At 54.7% G+C, this 15,551-nt stretch overlaps 5 protein-coding genes across 5 annotated transcripts; 3 read left to right on the top strand and 2 right to left on the bottom strand.

Moving 5' to 3' along the window:
• Positions 1-2,374: 2,374 nt before the first annotated feature.
• ppoC (Linoleate 10R-lipoxygenase) lies at positions 2,375-6,255 on the bottom strand (the record flags this gene model as incomplete). The annotated part of the gene is made up of 6 exons (XM_037327965.1): positions 2,375-2,854; positions 2,906-3,166; positions 3,215-5,328; positions 5,379-5,571; positions 5,622-5,923; positions 5,976-6,255. 6 exons carry the CDS (start codon positions 6,253-6,255, stop codon positions 2,375-2,377), a joined length of 3,630 nt encoding a protein of 1,209 aa, XP_037174125.1.
• A 1,784-nt stretch (positions 6,256-8,039) lies between these two features.
• On the top strand, positions 8,040-10,078 carry CGCA056_v012720 (Uncharacterized protein; the record flags this gene model as incomplete). The annotated part of the gene is made up of 3 exons (XM_037327964.1): positions 8,040-8,256; positions 8,320-8,334; positions 8,385-10,078. 3 exons carry the CDS (start codon positions 8,040-8,042, stop codon positions 10,076-10,078), a joined length of 1,926 nt encoding a protein of 641 aa, XP_037174119.1.
• Positions 10,079-11,092: 1,014 nt separating this feature from the next.
• On the top strand, positions 11,093-11,849 carry CGCA056_v012719 (Superoxide dismutase; the record flags this gene model as incomplete). Its single annotated transcript, XM_037327963.1, has 3 exons — positions 11,093-11,140; positions 11,190-11,672; positions 11,727-11,849. 3 exons carry the CDS (start codon positions 11,093-11,095, stop codon positions 11,847-11,849), a joined length of 654 nt encoding a protein of 217 aa, XP_037173670.1.
• A 261-nt stretch (positions 11,850-12,110) lies between these two features.
• yukJ (Uncharacterized protein) lies at positions 12,111-12,878 on the bottom strand (the record flags this gene model as incomplete). The annotated part of the gene is made up of 1 exon (XM_037327962.1): positions 12,111-12,878. The coding sequence occupies one exon, from the start codon at positions 12,876-12,878 to the stop codon at positions 12,111-12,113; it is 768 nt and encodes a 255-aa protein (XP_037174767.1).
• A 1,464-nt stretch (positions 12,879-14,342) lies between these two features.
• Positions 14,343-15,495, top strand: CGCA056_v012717 (uncharacterized protein; the record flags this gene model as incomplete). Its single annotated transcript, XM_037327961.1, has 3 exons — positions 14,343-14,386; positions 14,436-14,565; positions 14,629-15,495. The coding sequence occupies 3 exons, from the start codon at positions 14,343-14,345 to the stop codon at positions 15,493-15,495; spliced, it is 1,041 nt and encodes a 346-aa protein (XP_037174759.1).
• Between the last annotated feature and the right edge of the window lie 56 nt (positions 15,496-15,551).

The raw sequence follows: 15,551 nt of genomic DNA, 5'->3' as shown, positions 1-15,551 counted from the left end.
ACCCGTCACAGAGGGCAGAAGAAAGACAGCAGCAACCAGCGCAAAAAGAGAGAGAAACGAAGTTTGTGGCAACGATGAGGAGAGAGAGCAAACTCAGATGGCGTTGGGGCCGGATTAGGTCGCAGTATTATATCTATCGTGATCCATGGTGCCCCCCTGGCTGCGAAAGACCCAAATTGGGACGCACTGCGACGGTCATGCACCCGCGTCCCTGGTTGTCAGCCCCATCGAGGGGCCAACAATCTGAGATCCATGATGATCCATCCAAGGACGTTGGCACTGTCGGGTTCCGGCAACGTGGATAGTGGCGCATCGTGGGACGATGATGGCGGTTGTGATTCGGGCGTTGCACGAATAGGGGAACGCAGAATAGTAAGTCGAGTCAGTTAGATGAAAGGTGAGGGTCTGTCGGGTGACGTCCGTTCGGAGGGGACCCCGGGGCAGAGCCCAGAGCCCGGTCGAGCTAGGCAAGCAGTGCCGACATTGGGCCCGGTACTCAGAGGCCAGTCGAGGATGTGAGCGTGGTGATGGCTTGCGAAGAGATGGAATGGCATGCGGCGGCAGGGAAGTTTCCCTCGGAAACGCATGGGTTCATCGGTCAGCCAACAGCATCGTGGGCAGGCAGGGCGCTTCGGTGGATTTTTCACGCAATTTTGCGCTCCCGTTCTTGATGATGGTCTAGGCGCTTGACGGCGGATATATTAATCGGACAGGGTTATGTCGACATGCGAAACGCCAGGAAACGAACGGTCGTCCGAAGTTAATAAACTCAGCCCAACGTCACTGGCTGCCGCAGGGGCCAGTGTGGAGAGCTTGTTCATCCGAGGACGAAAAACAGACTGCCTATCCAATTGGGCTGAGCCTGTTACAAAGATATGGCCGACGAAAGGGGTGGTCATGAGAGCCACCCAAAGGAAGAAGACTTATCCACATGAGACCCACACAGCGTGTCGGACCCGGGCATGGGACTCTCTCACTCTCATGGGATGGATCAATAGGAGCTGCTCCAACCCGACAGAACAGCGTGGAAGCCCTCCCGAAGCGCTCGCGTGCGCCGGCCGGTGGCCCAGAACCGGAGGTGAGTGAGTTCCAGAATCTGTATTCTTGGGGCTCTTGACCCGTCCGCCGCCAGGCACAACGGGGCTACCGTCATTTATCCTCCTTAATCTCCGTTGTTAAGTCTTCGCCCCCTCATGCCGTCTCCTCTTGGCGGAACCAGAATAGGCCCTCTCTGCAACTGGCAATCACATTGAAACAATATCGGCGGCACGCTCAGCCGTCTGCTGTGTATCTGAAAGAATGTTTTCAAAATTGTCGCCGGCTGCCTTGTCGCTCTTTTTCATCCCAACACCAGCCACACACACAACACATATCAGCCACATGCAAGCCACAAATTGTTATCTGTAAATGCTGTGTCATGGAATCAATATGATGATGATGAATAGATGACCGTTCATACTCACATATACAACATTCAAATGATTTCTATTGATGTCTGTGTGAAGATATGACCTGGGATGCAGCATGCGAATGCGACATCCCACGCGCACGCGGCTCCGCGTTGCACTCGACAAGTCGGCTCGAAGCCGAACAGTGTTGTTGATCGATCACTACCACTGCACATCCTCTGGTGCAGCGAGGGCGGATCCGCGGGGCACAGACTATGCGAATCCAATTCTTCTCCTGTTCTTCTTCCCTCTTGTCCTTCAAAGACCCCTCATTCCCGCCATCACCGTCAGCACTGTCTCGGTCGCAATATCTAGGCCAAGACCTGTCAGAGTCGGGTGAAGCCAATCCCATCCCTTGCAAAGAAATTCATCCCTTTGCAATTGGCCTCGGACGCGTGGCAATCAATGTCTCTGCGACTTGGCACTCAGGGCAAAACCGCAGCCCCGCCCATGTCTTGGGCGGAGAAACGATCGTCATCACAGGGCATCTCAGCAATTCGGTCGTCCCACATCGGAACCCCCTGTCGGGCCCCTCCGACCAAGGCGGAGAAAGACCCATGTTCGGATTTCCTGTGCCTTCGACGGTCATGGTCGGGCCACTTGTAGCGCGAGCGAATGCAACCAACGAGCACCGATTGAATGAATTTTTATCATCGTGCCCCCATTGATTCAACGTCTGAGGTCCAATTTTGACTGGGTACGAATCGGGGTGCGTCTCAGGCGACGAAACGAATTCACGACGGTCTAAATGTGTGGTCATTTCTTACTCCACGCATTGTTCAGTGATCAAGACTCACGAGCCAGTCAACAGCCAGTCTCATCACCATGATTACACTCGAGGGACCGCAAGCTCTTGAGAAACACACTAAAATCGACTACACAACGATACTATCTCATCCGGGGTATTCATCAACCTCAAGCCAACCTCATGTAGGTCTCCATCTGACCTTCATGCTCACAGGGAACGGTCGCAGTGTTCCCCAATCCTCCGTCAGGTACTGCGAGACGCCATCTATTCTCGTAACACCCTCCCGACTGCCCGGACGCTGCAACACGTGCGCCGAGGCCACAGATGTCACCTTCTGGATAATTCCCTGAGGCTCCTCGTGGCTGTCCGAACGCTGCAATACGTGACCCGAGGTCACAGATCTTGTCACCTTCTTGATGATTCCCTGGGGCTGCTCAATGTAACGCTCAGGCTCTGTTTTGGTCTGATCATGCAGCCGCTCCAGTCTCTCGCACTGAAATACGGCTCTGAACATGCCAATGAGCGCTGCATGAGTAGTGCTCGTACCCAGGTAGCCATGTGCCGCCAAACCGTAGTGAACGTACGACTCCAACGGTCTCCTCGGGTTGACCCTCTGCGGGTCGGGGAAGTGCGTCGGGTCCAAGCCAGCAATGCCGGTCTGCGCTGGATATTAGTGTTTGGCCATGAGGTCAATTGAAGGGCAACTCACGAAGATGAGAGAGACTCTGTCGCCTGGCTGAATCTTCACGTGTTCTTGCACAACCTTGCCATCGACGACTCTCTCGTCCACAATCGTCTCATTGACGGTTGCTTCGCGACAAGAAATGAAGCCACCTGCTAGGCGGATACCTTCCAATGCGTAGCCTAGCAGCTCAGCGTCGGTTTCCCTACTCTGCTGCTGTACCGCAACATGATGAATCTTCATGACAAGATCCGCATGGTCCAGGTAGTAGTTGACTGCTTGGGCAAACTACTCGGGGTTAGCAATCAAGCGGATCGTGACGTGAATGCGACTTACCATCTGCGCCTGCGCCGGCACCATTGCCACGGCCGTTGGCAGGATGTAGTTCCAGGTGATGTCGTGAGTGCTGACGCCATCTTTCGACAGATTCTTGATCAAATTCGATCCGTACGATGCAAGATGCGAGCCAGGAGCTCTGTCAACGGGGAGCTTGGATCGCTTTTTGACGTTCTTCTCCAGCCAGGCCCCAAGTTCTGAAAGGCCCCTCTGCGCCTCCTGTTGAAGAGGGAAGGCCTTGACCAGGTCGCTATTGAGGAAAACGGAATCAAAGATAGCTGACATAACCCGATACATCTCCTGTTCGGTGAACACACCCTTCGGGTTCTCCTTGGTCTTCAGGGGCAAGTTGAGAACGTGAGAAGCGAAGTGCACATGCGCCATGTTGCCCACGTCACGAATGATATCAACGTGCGTCTGCAACTGACAGGGGATGTCTGGGTTATGGTAACCCAAGGTGTACGACTTTTCGTTTATCAACTTCTTGGTGATCTGGAAGTAGAAGTTCTTGATATTATCTTGGCTGTTGTCTTTGCGGAATTCGTGGTCCATCCAAGCCTGTGTTTTGCGGTAGTCGTTGTCGCTCGACGACAAATACTTGTTCCAAGTACCCATGATACGATTGAAGCCGTTACTCCAGGTAACCTTGTACTTGTTCTCGCTCTTGGAGATGTGCTCGGCTGCCCTATTTGACAGAACGTTGACGTGTCGCCGGAAGGGCTCCCCGTGCTCAACGTAATCCTGCTGAGTTGTGTAATCTTTGGGGGTCTTGTAACATTGCGGCTTCTGGTAGTCAAATTGGTCATGCCGTCCGAGGTCCGTCAAAATCTTCTTCGTCTCAGCTGAGGTGACCATGGGGTAGTGGGCGTAGACTGAGTTCCCCTTGAAGTGGTTGGGGAAAGCCCTGAGGAAAAGCTTGTAGAACACACAGCCGTGGTTGACGTCGAGGTCGTACTCAACCTCCTTGAAGCCCCAGCTTGTGAGGTTGCGTGGGTTGTAATCGATGGTATAGTATCTGTCACCACGGACAAGACACACTGCGTCAGACAAAACCACTCGCGAGATTGTGTAAGTCGGCGCAATTCCAACGCCAGGCGACATTGGCTTCTTCGAGTCTTCCGCAACGAGACCCGGGTAGAGTTCAACGTTGTCTGGATGCTGGTAAAGATGTCTGAGAGCCTCCGCCACGTCCGTGTCGGGGTTGATTTCTTCGAAAGTGTCGTACGGCTTGAGGCCAAAGTGCTTGCGGAACTCGTTCAGACCGGCGACGTTCCATTCGCGCGCCTGCTTGATGCCTCCAACCTCCACGTTCTTCATTGAGAGAGGAACGTTGCGCGCGCCAAAAGAGCCGGCCACCGAGTCCACAGCGCTAGTAATGATATGAACCAACTCGTCGTCGTTGTATTTCCCGGTGTTTTCGTCACGCTTAAGTCCTCCAAAAGTCCGTTCTCTAGTGGAAGTTTTGCCCATTTCCGCGAACTCTTGGAAGGCCATCTTATCTGTTTCCTTTTTCGGGAGGACATGCTGGAGTTGCTTCTTTGTGAAAGCCTTGTCAATCCACTCCGTGTCTTCTTTGGAGATGCAGGAGTGCCAGCGGTAGCAGAGGTTGAATTCGGCCGAGTTGACATTTCCGGTACCGATCTCGGCACCCTTCGGAGTGCCAGCACCTGCGCCGGCCTCTTGGCGTGGATCCAGCGTCCAAGTCGTGTTGGTGCGGTTGAGATTGACAATGTTGCGGACGTAGTCGACAAGAGTGATGTTGATGTACAACCCACAAGTGACCAGTCGTGCGGTCTGAAAGAGGTCCTCATCGTACTTTTTGGCTGCCTCCGTATCGCCATCGGCCGGACGCGGAAAGCGATTGTTCTCGTTGATAGCGGCTAGGTTCTCCGCAACGTGGTTGTGGAAACGATTGAACATGACGAGGAGGACACAGACACCGGGGGGCATGATGTTCAGTCGCGCGTCGGCGAACGCGTCGGGGTGGAGCTTCCCGTCCACGTGCGACCTCACCTCGTTTTGCATTATCTGATCACTTCCATACAGCGGTGAAAGATCGAGATAAGCCGACGTGTTCGATATGTTTGAGTTCTGGCGGTCTGTCCAGAATAAATCTAGGAGTTGTCAGAATGAGCCAGTTGCACGTTTGACGGAGGCGAAATACCGTGAATGATAATCGTGGCCCAGTGCCATAGAACACTTGAAACATTGTTGGGGTGTGGCTTGAATTCGCGCCGGCCCATAACTGAGTCGAAGACCAAGCTTGGGTCGGGTAAGGCGCCCAGGGCAACATGACGAGGCTTGACAGAACGAGCATACGGCTGTTTCGCAGCACCACGTAAAGGAAACAACGGGTTCTTCGAGATGGTCAGTATGCCCATATACTTCCGCAGTCGACAATACTCACGTTGTAAGATCCATCAGCTGTGCGGTACATGTACTTCACAGGCTTAAGGTTGCCGAGTTTGTCGCGTCTTCCAGCATCCAACTTGGAATCTTCCGGAGGGCCGTCCAGGTACAACAGTGGCGGGTGCTCAAGAGAGTCCCAAAGCTGCTCGATGAAGACATTGGTAAGGATGTCTCGAAGTCTGGATCTATGCGGCAGCTTCGCGACGATTTGAATGGTGCGTTCCATGATCATGGTCTTGTCATCCTGGATCCCGTGGTCCTTGATCTTTCCTTTAAGAATGTCGTACAGTGTCTTGAAGTCTGGGGTAAACTATTAGGCAATCCCTCTTGAGCTGGGAATCGAATTTCATACCTCGAGCTTGCAAAGCCTTGAATTCTTGCCGCTTTCCTGGGCGAGACTGGTCCACGGGGTATGACCCGTCACCAAACATGACTGGCAGCGGTCGCTTCGACTCGGCAACAGCCTTGCGAAGACCACTCAACTTTACATCATGCTTGCCATAAGTTGGATCGCCTTTGCTAGAACTGTCCACGCTTCTTGCGTGAGGGCGAACGCCATGGTCATGTTTGGCGGAATGCAGTTCGACGTGCTCATGCTCTGCCACGCCGCTCGAATGGCTCCCTCGCTTCATGACGGGCAAGTTAATGGTGTAAGTGTTGTTGATCCTTTGCGTTCGTCCGGTGGGAAGAGTCGCGAGGCGAGTAAGCCCTCTTCACATCTGGGTATTCTCACGCTCTTATCAGGGTACAGCATCTCGGCCGCAAATGAGGTGACTTCCATTGCAATTGGGTTTCAGGCCGTCTCTCTCCGTCGGTATCACTTCATGCTGAGGCACGTGAAAACACTCACGAATACCAACGGGTGAGACCGCGACGATAGCGCTCAACTGTCTTAGATGTTGTCTGGGACTAGACCCCACCGCGGATGGCATGTCGGCCGGTTGTGCCCCTGCAACCATCGGTGGTGATCCCTCTCGGGAGCACTAGGGAAAGATCATCGCTCAGCCCATCTGCCGATCCATGCTTTCTTTCGAGGTTGCTCAAAATTTGCGGTTTCTGCCCGCGATGCAACCGCCGGGATGCCGTTGACGAATCATTTGTGACCGTTGGATGCGGCCGTACTGCCGAACTGACTTTCACGGCAGGGACACACGCAATGCGAGCTGCCGTCGGCCCTCTTGGGAAGAAATCATCTGCAACACGGCTGAGCGCCGGCATTCCTGATCAACAGCATCGCTTCAAGACATGCATTCACGGCTCGTGTATGTTGTGCGATGGGAATCAGTCTTGACTGCGCTGCCCAGTGGATTGAATCCGCTTGCACGCTTGAGGCCAAGGCCCCCCTTCATGTGAAGATATTTCCGCAATCCCAGAGAGACAGATAAGAATCTTGTGTAACCGTCGAGCCAGCCAACCGGCTCGCAGATCCCCGCGCCCTAGCCTTGATGAGATCGACCCGTTCCGACAGGACTTGGCGCATTGCGGGTCATATCTCTCGACGGTGAAAACGCTCCCGAATGGGCATTGAGAGTTGCAAGACAAGCCTCCAGCCATTGATGATGTCACTCCGTGGCAGTTGGTGATTGGTGGCATTGTTAGCTCTGCCGTATGTCTCACAGTGATCTACTATTGTATTCCATTCCGAGTGCCAGTAGTCCTTCGCACATCTGCGAGCTATCTCGGCTTCTGAAGAGCTAGTGGTCGAGCGGATTTGGGCGACTGCCCAAAAGAGCGGTTTGCGCCAAGTCCATTCCTTAACAAGGGGCATCTTTCGAGATTGGGCATGAGACATGTCTCTTTCCCTAGTCTCTAGGCTGAAAGCTGAGGATGCTCTTGTCCGAAAACATTCATCCCACGGATGACTTAGTTTGCTAGAAAGAGGGCTTTGCAGTTCCAATGCTTCTCCTAGTGACTGTTAGGTGTAGATCTGTTTCACAAATATGTTTTACTCATGGACGGTGTGAGTCGCGGTGGCTCCGCCGGTGCAGTGAAGCTCACGGTCTTGACCGAGGCCGACGATCATGCTGATTCAACTCTGGCATCATTTCACGACATTGGGTTAGAAATGCATTGCAGATGGTGTAAGACACGAGCGGAAAGTCGGCGCCGCTGATGAGCAACGACCGGCCCATGCAAAAGACGAGCGTCTTTGGGAATGCCGTTTGGTGACGCACATCAGTCCAAATCTGACCGGTTGCATATCACCTGTCACCGACTACCAGGACTTGCCAGACCGCCGTGCCCCCTTGAGAAACATATGGAATGCGACGAGGTGCCGAAAGATCGCGAAACATAACCACCCGTATAAGGGAAAAGCGCCCACGCCCGCGCACGAAGAAGTAGCTAGTTGGCACTCCGTGAGTGTTAAGAGCTAAGAAAGAAAGACAACCTTCACGTATGAACATCAGCGTCAACGATGCATCCTCACGCTCAGAACGGCCAGCCGGCTGTCAGAGAATCGAGGGATGTCAGCCCGTTCGATAACGGCGCATTCCGGACCGGGCAGATGTGCGGCCCCCGGCGAAAGCTGATTCTTTGCTTTGACGGAACCGGAAATAAGTTCCGGGGGGACGATAGCGATAGCAACATCCTGAAAATCTTCCGCATGCTAGACAGCAACGCAAACGATCAATGTTAGTTGTCCGCTTCAGGGGGCCGGTCTTTCTTTTCTGCCAGCTAGCTAACCCGAGCGATAGTTCACTACTACCAACGTAAGTCGTCCCGAGCAAACGTCGACGTGCGATTGTTGACGCTGTCACAGCTGGCATCGGAACGTATGTTGTCTCCGACAACTTGACGCACAACGGCCTGCGGGCCAAGTGCAAGTCATACTACCAGATGGCCAAAGATTCCGCTGTGGGATCATCCTTCGACCAGCACGTCGTGGGTGGCTATCGATTTCTGATGCGATACTACTCACCGGGTGATGACATTTACATGTTCGGCTTCTCACGAGGCGCCTACGTGGCTAGGTTCCTCGCAGAGATGCTGGACTTCGTCGGCCTGCTTGCCCACGGGAACGAGGAAATGGTGTCGTTCGCGTGGAACTCTTTCTCCCAGTGGCAGGCCCGCAGGTCAAACTCCACGCCCGAGGGCAAGGAAGATCGCGAGAAGATGTACCAGTTCCTCAAGGGGTTCCGCGAGACGTTTTCGCGACCAATCCGGAGGATCCGGTTCCTCGGACTCTTCGACACAGTGAATAGTGTGCCCCGGTTCGAGACGGCCTGGATGCAGAGAAGTAGGTTCCCGTACACCGCTCGGAGCTCGGCCAAGGTCATCAGGCATGCCGTGAGCATCGACGAGCGGCGTGCCAAGTTCCGACAGGACCTCATCTACCAGGAGCCCAACAGGTGCCGAAAGAAGAGTGCTGCTAAGCGGATGATGGAACACCACCAACCCATTAACGAAAAGGTACAGGAGTTCCAGGAGAAGTACAGGCCTGGCCGAAGATCAACCCTCGCTCCAGATGACATTGTCGCTGCGGAAGACCGCGGTCGACGCCAGTCCCGGGCCCAGGGGGAAGACGCGGACCATCCGGCGCCTTTCCGTTCCCGTTCCAGGTCCAAGTCGAGGACCACGAACCGGTCATATCCCGGTGGCACAGAACATGATGCTTCATCAATCCACTCCAAACCGCCGATGGAGGATCTCGGTTATGACTCGGACGATGAAGAGGAGCAGAGCGTCGACGAGGTGTGGTTTGCCGGGGGCCACGGTGACATTGGCGGAGGATGGGATGTGAAGGCCGGCAGCAAGAATGCCAGCCACATCCCGTTGGTCTGGATGGTGCGCGAGGCCATCCGCGCAGGATTAACCTTCGATATTGACCAGCTCGAGAACCTGAGATGCGTTGAATCAGTCGCTGGACCTGGCTTCAATCCCGTCCCCTGGGGAGACGAGACCCCTGAAAGGTCACGTGCTCCATCAACAGTCCCCGAGATCCATGTGGACGCTCCATCTCCGGTCGGGTCTCCGAGCGCGTCTCCGAGCGGATCAGCCACAGTGCAGGCCGACGAAGAGGCCGACGGGATGACCCATGCCGAGACAACAACTCTGTTCGGCAAGATGATCAATACGGCGCACGAGGCGGATATCCACGACTCTCTGGACTTCAAATGTGGGATGCACCCTGCGACCGTCTTCATGTGGCGCGTGATGGAACATCTCCCCTTCCGTCGGCTGGACCTGAGACCTGATGGGAGTTGGAAGCCCATCCGCTGGCCTCTACCCCGGGGCGAGGTGCGCGATGTGCCGGATAAGGTGAGGGTCCACGGAAGTGTCATTCGCAGGATGGAGAGGGATCCCAAATACCGTCCCGGAAACCTAATCGTGGGAGGCGGTGGCAGAGGGTGCCGAGTTGCGCCCAAGGAGTACGGCATGGGCAAATGGAGGTGTGTTCAGGGCAGAGGAGACCCCATTGACGAGATTTGGGTTCGTGAGCCCAAGGCTGAATGAGAGAAAAGCTGCGAGGAAGGATAAAGTCAAAGTTCATGCAACTCTGACATTGTGTTTGGTTGATGGCTCGAGTAGGTATGGTAAGAAGCACAGTTGAAGTAAGGTACATAAGCATAAATAAATGCCCCTGTGAGTGTGGCTTTCGCTTTCGCGATGGGCAGCGTCCGCTGCAGGACAATGCTCTTCAGGGGCGCCTCACATTATTAAGCTCCAGGCCTTCGGCTTTAGCGGCCCCCCAAGACCCCGGACGCGGCGATCGACGCCCTGAGAGGAGAAACCGCAACGTGGCCATCGAGCCGTGCATCTTGTACCTTAATTAGTTTGTTTCCACTGCTTCAACTCTGTCCGTAAGAACATGAACCTTGCCTCGCGCGACGGCCCGACTGGAAACTAATTGGCCCGCCCTCACCGTCTCATCTGCTCGCCGTTATACTCACTTTCTCTCCCCGTCAAGCCAAACGGCAGCCCCTCTCAGCGCAAGAACTCCCCAAGCAAGGTAAGGACCCAGGCCGTTATCTCGGCTTCGACGTCCCGCCCCAAAGCATAAAGCGCATGTCAACCTGGTCATGGTTCGCGTCACTGACCTTTGACACGTCTCGGCAGGCGATCCACCCCCTCGGCAACCGCTGTCGCTGCTTGTCGTTCACTGCATCTTCCCTGCCAACGGCTACTTGTCTTCCAGATCCCCTCTCTAGCCTCATCAGGTAGCCACACGGCAGTCTTCTGCCCTCGTCGATTGGCTTTTGCGCAATCATCACAAGGGAGCCATGACTAGCGTCTCATCAGTCCTAGCCACCCCTTCATCGGGCGCGGCTTCCTATATGCCCAGCGAGTTCCCCCAACAGGTCCAGTATGCGCAGATGGTGGGTTTTCCCCAGCGTCGATTCTTTCATCCAGACACGTCGTGCTCTGTGCTGTTTGTTCAGCGTCCCCGTCGTCGTTCGCGGGCTTTGATGCCGCATGTAATTGCCGCTGGAACATCGTCGCTCACTGATCCAGGACGACCCGCCCAAGATGGCTGTCCAGACATATGCACTGCCTCCCCTCCCCTACGATTACAATGTAAGTCACTCAATGGCAACACAACATCACAGCCTGACATGGTACAAAGGCTCTCGAACCGCACATTTCGGCGGAAATCATGACACTGCACCATGATAAGCACCACCAGGCCTACGTCACGAACCTCAATGCTGCCTTGGGCAATTACTCCAAAGCCGTGGCTGAGGCCAACATCCCCGACCAGATTGCCCTTCAAAACATGATCAAATTCAACGGCGGAGGCCACATCAACCACTCGCTTTTCTGGCAGACCCTCGCCCCTGCAGACAGCAAAGACGCCTCGGACCCCAAGGGCTCCGCTCCTTCGCTTATGGAACAGATCAAGTCCACGTTTGGCAGTCTGGCTGGCCTGAGAACTGTTTTCTCCTCGACCTTGATGGGTATTCAGGGCTCAGGGTGGGGATGGCTGGTCAAGGCTCCTGGAAGAGACGGTGGACTTCGCGTCGTCACGACCAAGGACCAAGATCCCGTCGTCGGTGGGGAGGTGCCCATTATTGGTATCGACATGTGGGAACACGCATACTATCTGCAGGTACGTCTGACTACCTTGGTATGCTCGACGAGATTTGGCTGACGATTTCTAAAGTACCAGAACGGCAAAGCATCGTACGTCGACAACGTGTGGAAGATCATCAATTGGACGGCTGCCGAGGAGCGGTTCAGGGGCAATCGTGAAGATGCCTTCGAGATCCTGAAGGCTGGCATGTAGCTGGCCCATGTCCAGGCTTCGCGGTTCAGTTCTGCTAGTCTCACGACTTCTCATGACAGGGCGCGCTTGTTATAACTGTTTGTGAACCGAAACGTTGTCATTGTTGATATGGCGCTCATAGCACGCGGAAAGCCTTGCTTTAGTCTCATCAGCTCGTCAACTAAGATGGACTGATTTTCGCAACAGATCCTGGCGTACTTTTTGCGTGTTGACTCCATGCCGTTGATGAGCCACTCCCCTCGCTGAACACGTCTTGTATCGCTATCCTCGACCAGCGATGTTAGCCAGGACATCGCCAACTGGCTCTCCCGCTTCATCCGTGTAGGCCGCCTGCTGAGGGAACGCGATGAACAGCGCCTCCCAGTGGTCGTAGTATCTAAGTATGACACCGCCGTCTTGATTTCTTCCATTCTCTTCGGCGAGTATCCCCGAATGCCCTTGGTTCATGTGGACATGATGCATGACAAGTCCTTTCCCGTGTTCTCCTCGTTGGCCCCAGATCCAAACATCCGCCTGCGCCTCAATTGCCGGGTTAAAAAAGGACTTCATCATGTCGACAGTACCTTGGACATGTTCTGGAACGTTGTGTATGCTAAATGTTCCCTTTCTCATGTCAACATATCCGTCTGCCACCATGTCGAGTCCTGGGATATTGTGAGGGTCTCGCTCGGATGATGGAATCTCGTGGTATCCAGGCTTCAGATTCGCCAACAGGAAGCTGTCTGACACAAGAGAGGCTGTGAAGTTGCGATCTATCCAATACACGATGCGGTTGTCGTGATCGTCTGGTGCTTCCATACTGAGAGTTGCGAGTATATCGATGTTTGGCGGGGGTGTAGGAACGGGACTAGTGTGGTAGGTCTTGCCATCTCGGATGGTCAAAAGTGCCGTTTGTTTTGAAGGGCTCCGAGGCGCAGAGAAGAACGTCGCTGTTCCTTTCCAGACGCCATAATTGGGAAGTTTCATAGCTGATGCAAACAAGAGCATGAAGAGGCAGATACAGAGGACCAGGTTGACACGATGAACCATGATTGTTATGGAACGGAACTTCGTATATGCGTCTTGACATATGCGTCTTGACTAACATTGGTAGGTGAGTTGAGGACTTTTCATAATTGGAATCGAGGAAAGGTCGTGATGCTGCACCAAGTTTAAACCGGCCACTAAACAAGTACGTTGTGCTATCTCCATGATGCATGATTCAGGAAGCGATGTTCTTCTGAACCGTGGGCGAGGAAATGGTCAGGCCTTTCTGTTTTCCACAGAGAACACTGAGGCACCGCCTTTCTCTGGCTCAGGACCAGCGTACACCGAGTGAACTGCCGACGGATGACACGTTGGGCAGCTTCGGTCAAATAGCATGGCGAAAATTCCGGCGGTAACCGGCATCGGATCGGTGAACATAGCCCCCCTTCGGCTCTTCCGCCACTCCGGGGGCGGATCGGCTTGGAGCCAGTGCACGAATGTAAGTCGGCCGAAAATTCTATCTCATATGGAACAGAGCACAGAGTTTGGAAGGTGACAATCTTGGTTACATGATGAACAAGTATTCTAAGAAATGGATTATCTCGATTAATGGTTTACTCCCGACCTTCCCGCCAACATTCTGATGCTGGAATCGGGCACATCGATCTTCCTTGACCTACCATCACCTACCAACGCCGAAGCCACAGAGCTGCCAGCAAAATCTTTCCGTCTCCCAATTCGCGCCCAGTCATAGGTCCAATGACGCGGGCTGTTCTGCATTGCGCCAAAGTCAATTCATCTCCTCGTTGCCTCTTGCGAACTACGACGCCCAATTCATGTCAGCATCCGGCCACTCAAGGAGGGCGTCCCGTTCCCCGCACTTCGTTGAAGAGGGTGTCATCCTCCGGCGCTGCCATTGGTACCAAGCGAGCCGAGCCTACTTCGAGGCGCTGCCCGGGACTTATTGACTGGCCGTTTGCTTGTCCAGGTATCAATGCATTGCTGCCGTTGACCATGCCGTGCGACGCGGTCCCGACACCACCGGGGCGGACGGTGTGGCCGTTTGGGCTCCAATGACGAAGCCTTCCGCATCAAACCGCGCTGAAGAATCCAATGGCACCAGGCTCCCAGGCGTTAAGGGGGCACATCACGACGAGGCTGCGTCGCGCGGTCGCATGCTGCCTGCAGAAGTGTGTGCGCCATCTTACATCCTGAGCGTAAACTAGGTCGGCCGCACACCCTCAATTGGTTCGGGGGAGGTAATCAAACCGCCTCATCGCGGCCCAGGCTTGCCTGAATTTTGATCGAATGCATGATGGTGGGCGAGATGAGGCATGCGCTGGACACTCTCCGACAAGGACGAAGCTGGCCAGGAGCTGTCATGCCACTGCTGTGTCATAGAGGGCTGACGAGGCTATGGCTGAAGCACAAATAGCTGCCCTCGTGCCCCGATGTTAAAGTTTGGTTGATCCAGATCCCTCACGGTCTCGTTCTTGAGTTGGAGGGCTGTTCTCGACGCCTATCACCATGAGCACCGACGCTGTCGAGGAGCTGAGAAGCTCTCTGAAGCAGTAAGTCGATCGGCGAATCGGAGAAGCACAATTGACTCACACGAGACAGACTTTACAACAATCCCGAGTTCTCAGATCTCACTATTGCCAGTCGCGAGAATGAGTATCACGTTCACAAGGCGGTCGTGTGCCCAAGATCCAGCTATTTCGCCGAGAAATGTCGTGAAGCCAAGTCCCAGGTCGGTATCCGTGTCCCGGTACATATAACCCATCTCGATGCTAATGTAGCACTGTCTCCGCAGGCGGCCGCTGATGGATGCCTGAATCTTCCCGACGATGACCCTCAGGCGGTCGGGATGGTCATTCGCTACTTCTACCAGCTCGACTATCCCTCGGAGCCCTCAACATACGTGCCTCAGACCAACGGCCATGCCCACGCAAATGGACACACCACTGACGACGACGGTCCCAACGGATCCATCAAGTCAGACGACGTGCCTCTGGACAAGGACATCAAGGCGGAGGATCCAGGAGAAACCCTAGATGATTTCCTGCCACCCCAGCCACAGCGAACCACCAAAAAGCAGAAGAAGCGCGCCAAAGCCCAGGCGAAGGCTGGCTTGGGTTCGCCCGATCCTCAGGGCGACTCCCTCGCGTCCCCAGTTGCCCTCGAGACATCCCTCAGTCATGACAACCACAGCGAGGGAGGTGGTGCGGTACTCGAGTCGAAGCCGCCCGTCACTCGCAATGGCAACATTGCCGTCGATGCTAAGCCAGCAGCCGCGTCCATGACGAACACCAAGACCAACGGCATAGAACCAGTCGCATCCAGTGGCACCAAGAGTCTCGTCCTGCACGCCAACGTGTATGCGCTGTCCAGGAAATACGGAATCGCCGGCCTGCGGTCCCTATCGTTCCACAAATTCCAGGCAGAGGCCGACAGCCAGTGGCACACGGAGGAATTCTTGCGCGCGGCGGAGAAGGTGTACACTTCGTGCTCCGACGGCGACGACGACCGCAAGATGAAGGACGTGGTCGTCGGCATGATCTGCCGACATGGCGAGATGATGGACAAGGCCGAGACGCAGAAGGTCATGCGCACTCTGCCCAAGGACCTCATGTACGACATCTTGATGCAGGTGCGACAGCAGGGTGGGTTTGCCATTTGAGAAAACGGGTGGTCGGTCACAGCCGCGAACACAGATGGGACCATGCCAGCTTGTAC

The sequence above is a fragment of the Colletotrichum aenigma genome (assembly GCF_013390185.1).
Source record: "Colletotrichum aenigma strain Cg56 chromosome Unknown KSG_Cg56_contig08, whole genome shotgun sequence".
NCBI lineage: Eukaryota > Fungi > Ascomycota > Sordariomycetes > Glomerellales > Glomerellaceae > Colletotrichum > Colletotrichum aenigma.
Note: the sequence above shows the minus strand (reverse complement) of the source record. Positions and strands in the feature narration are given on the sequence as shown.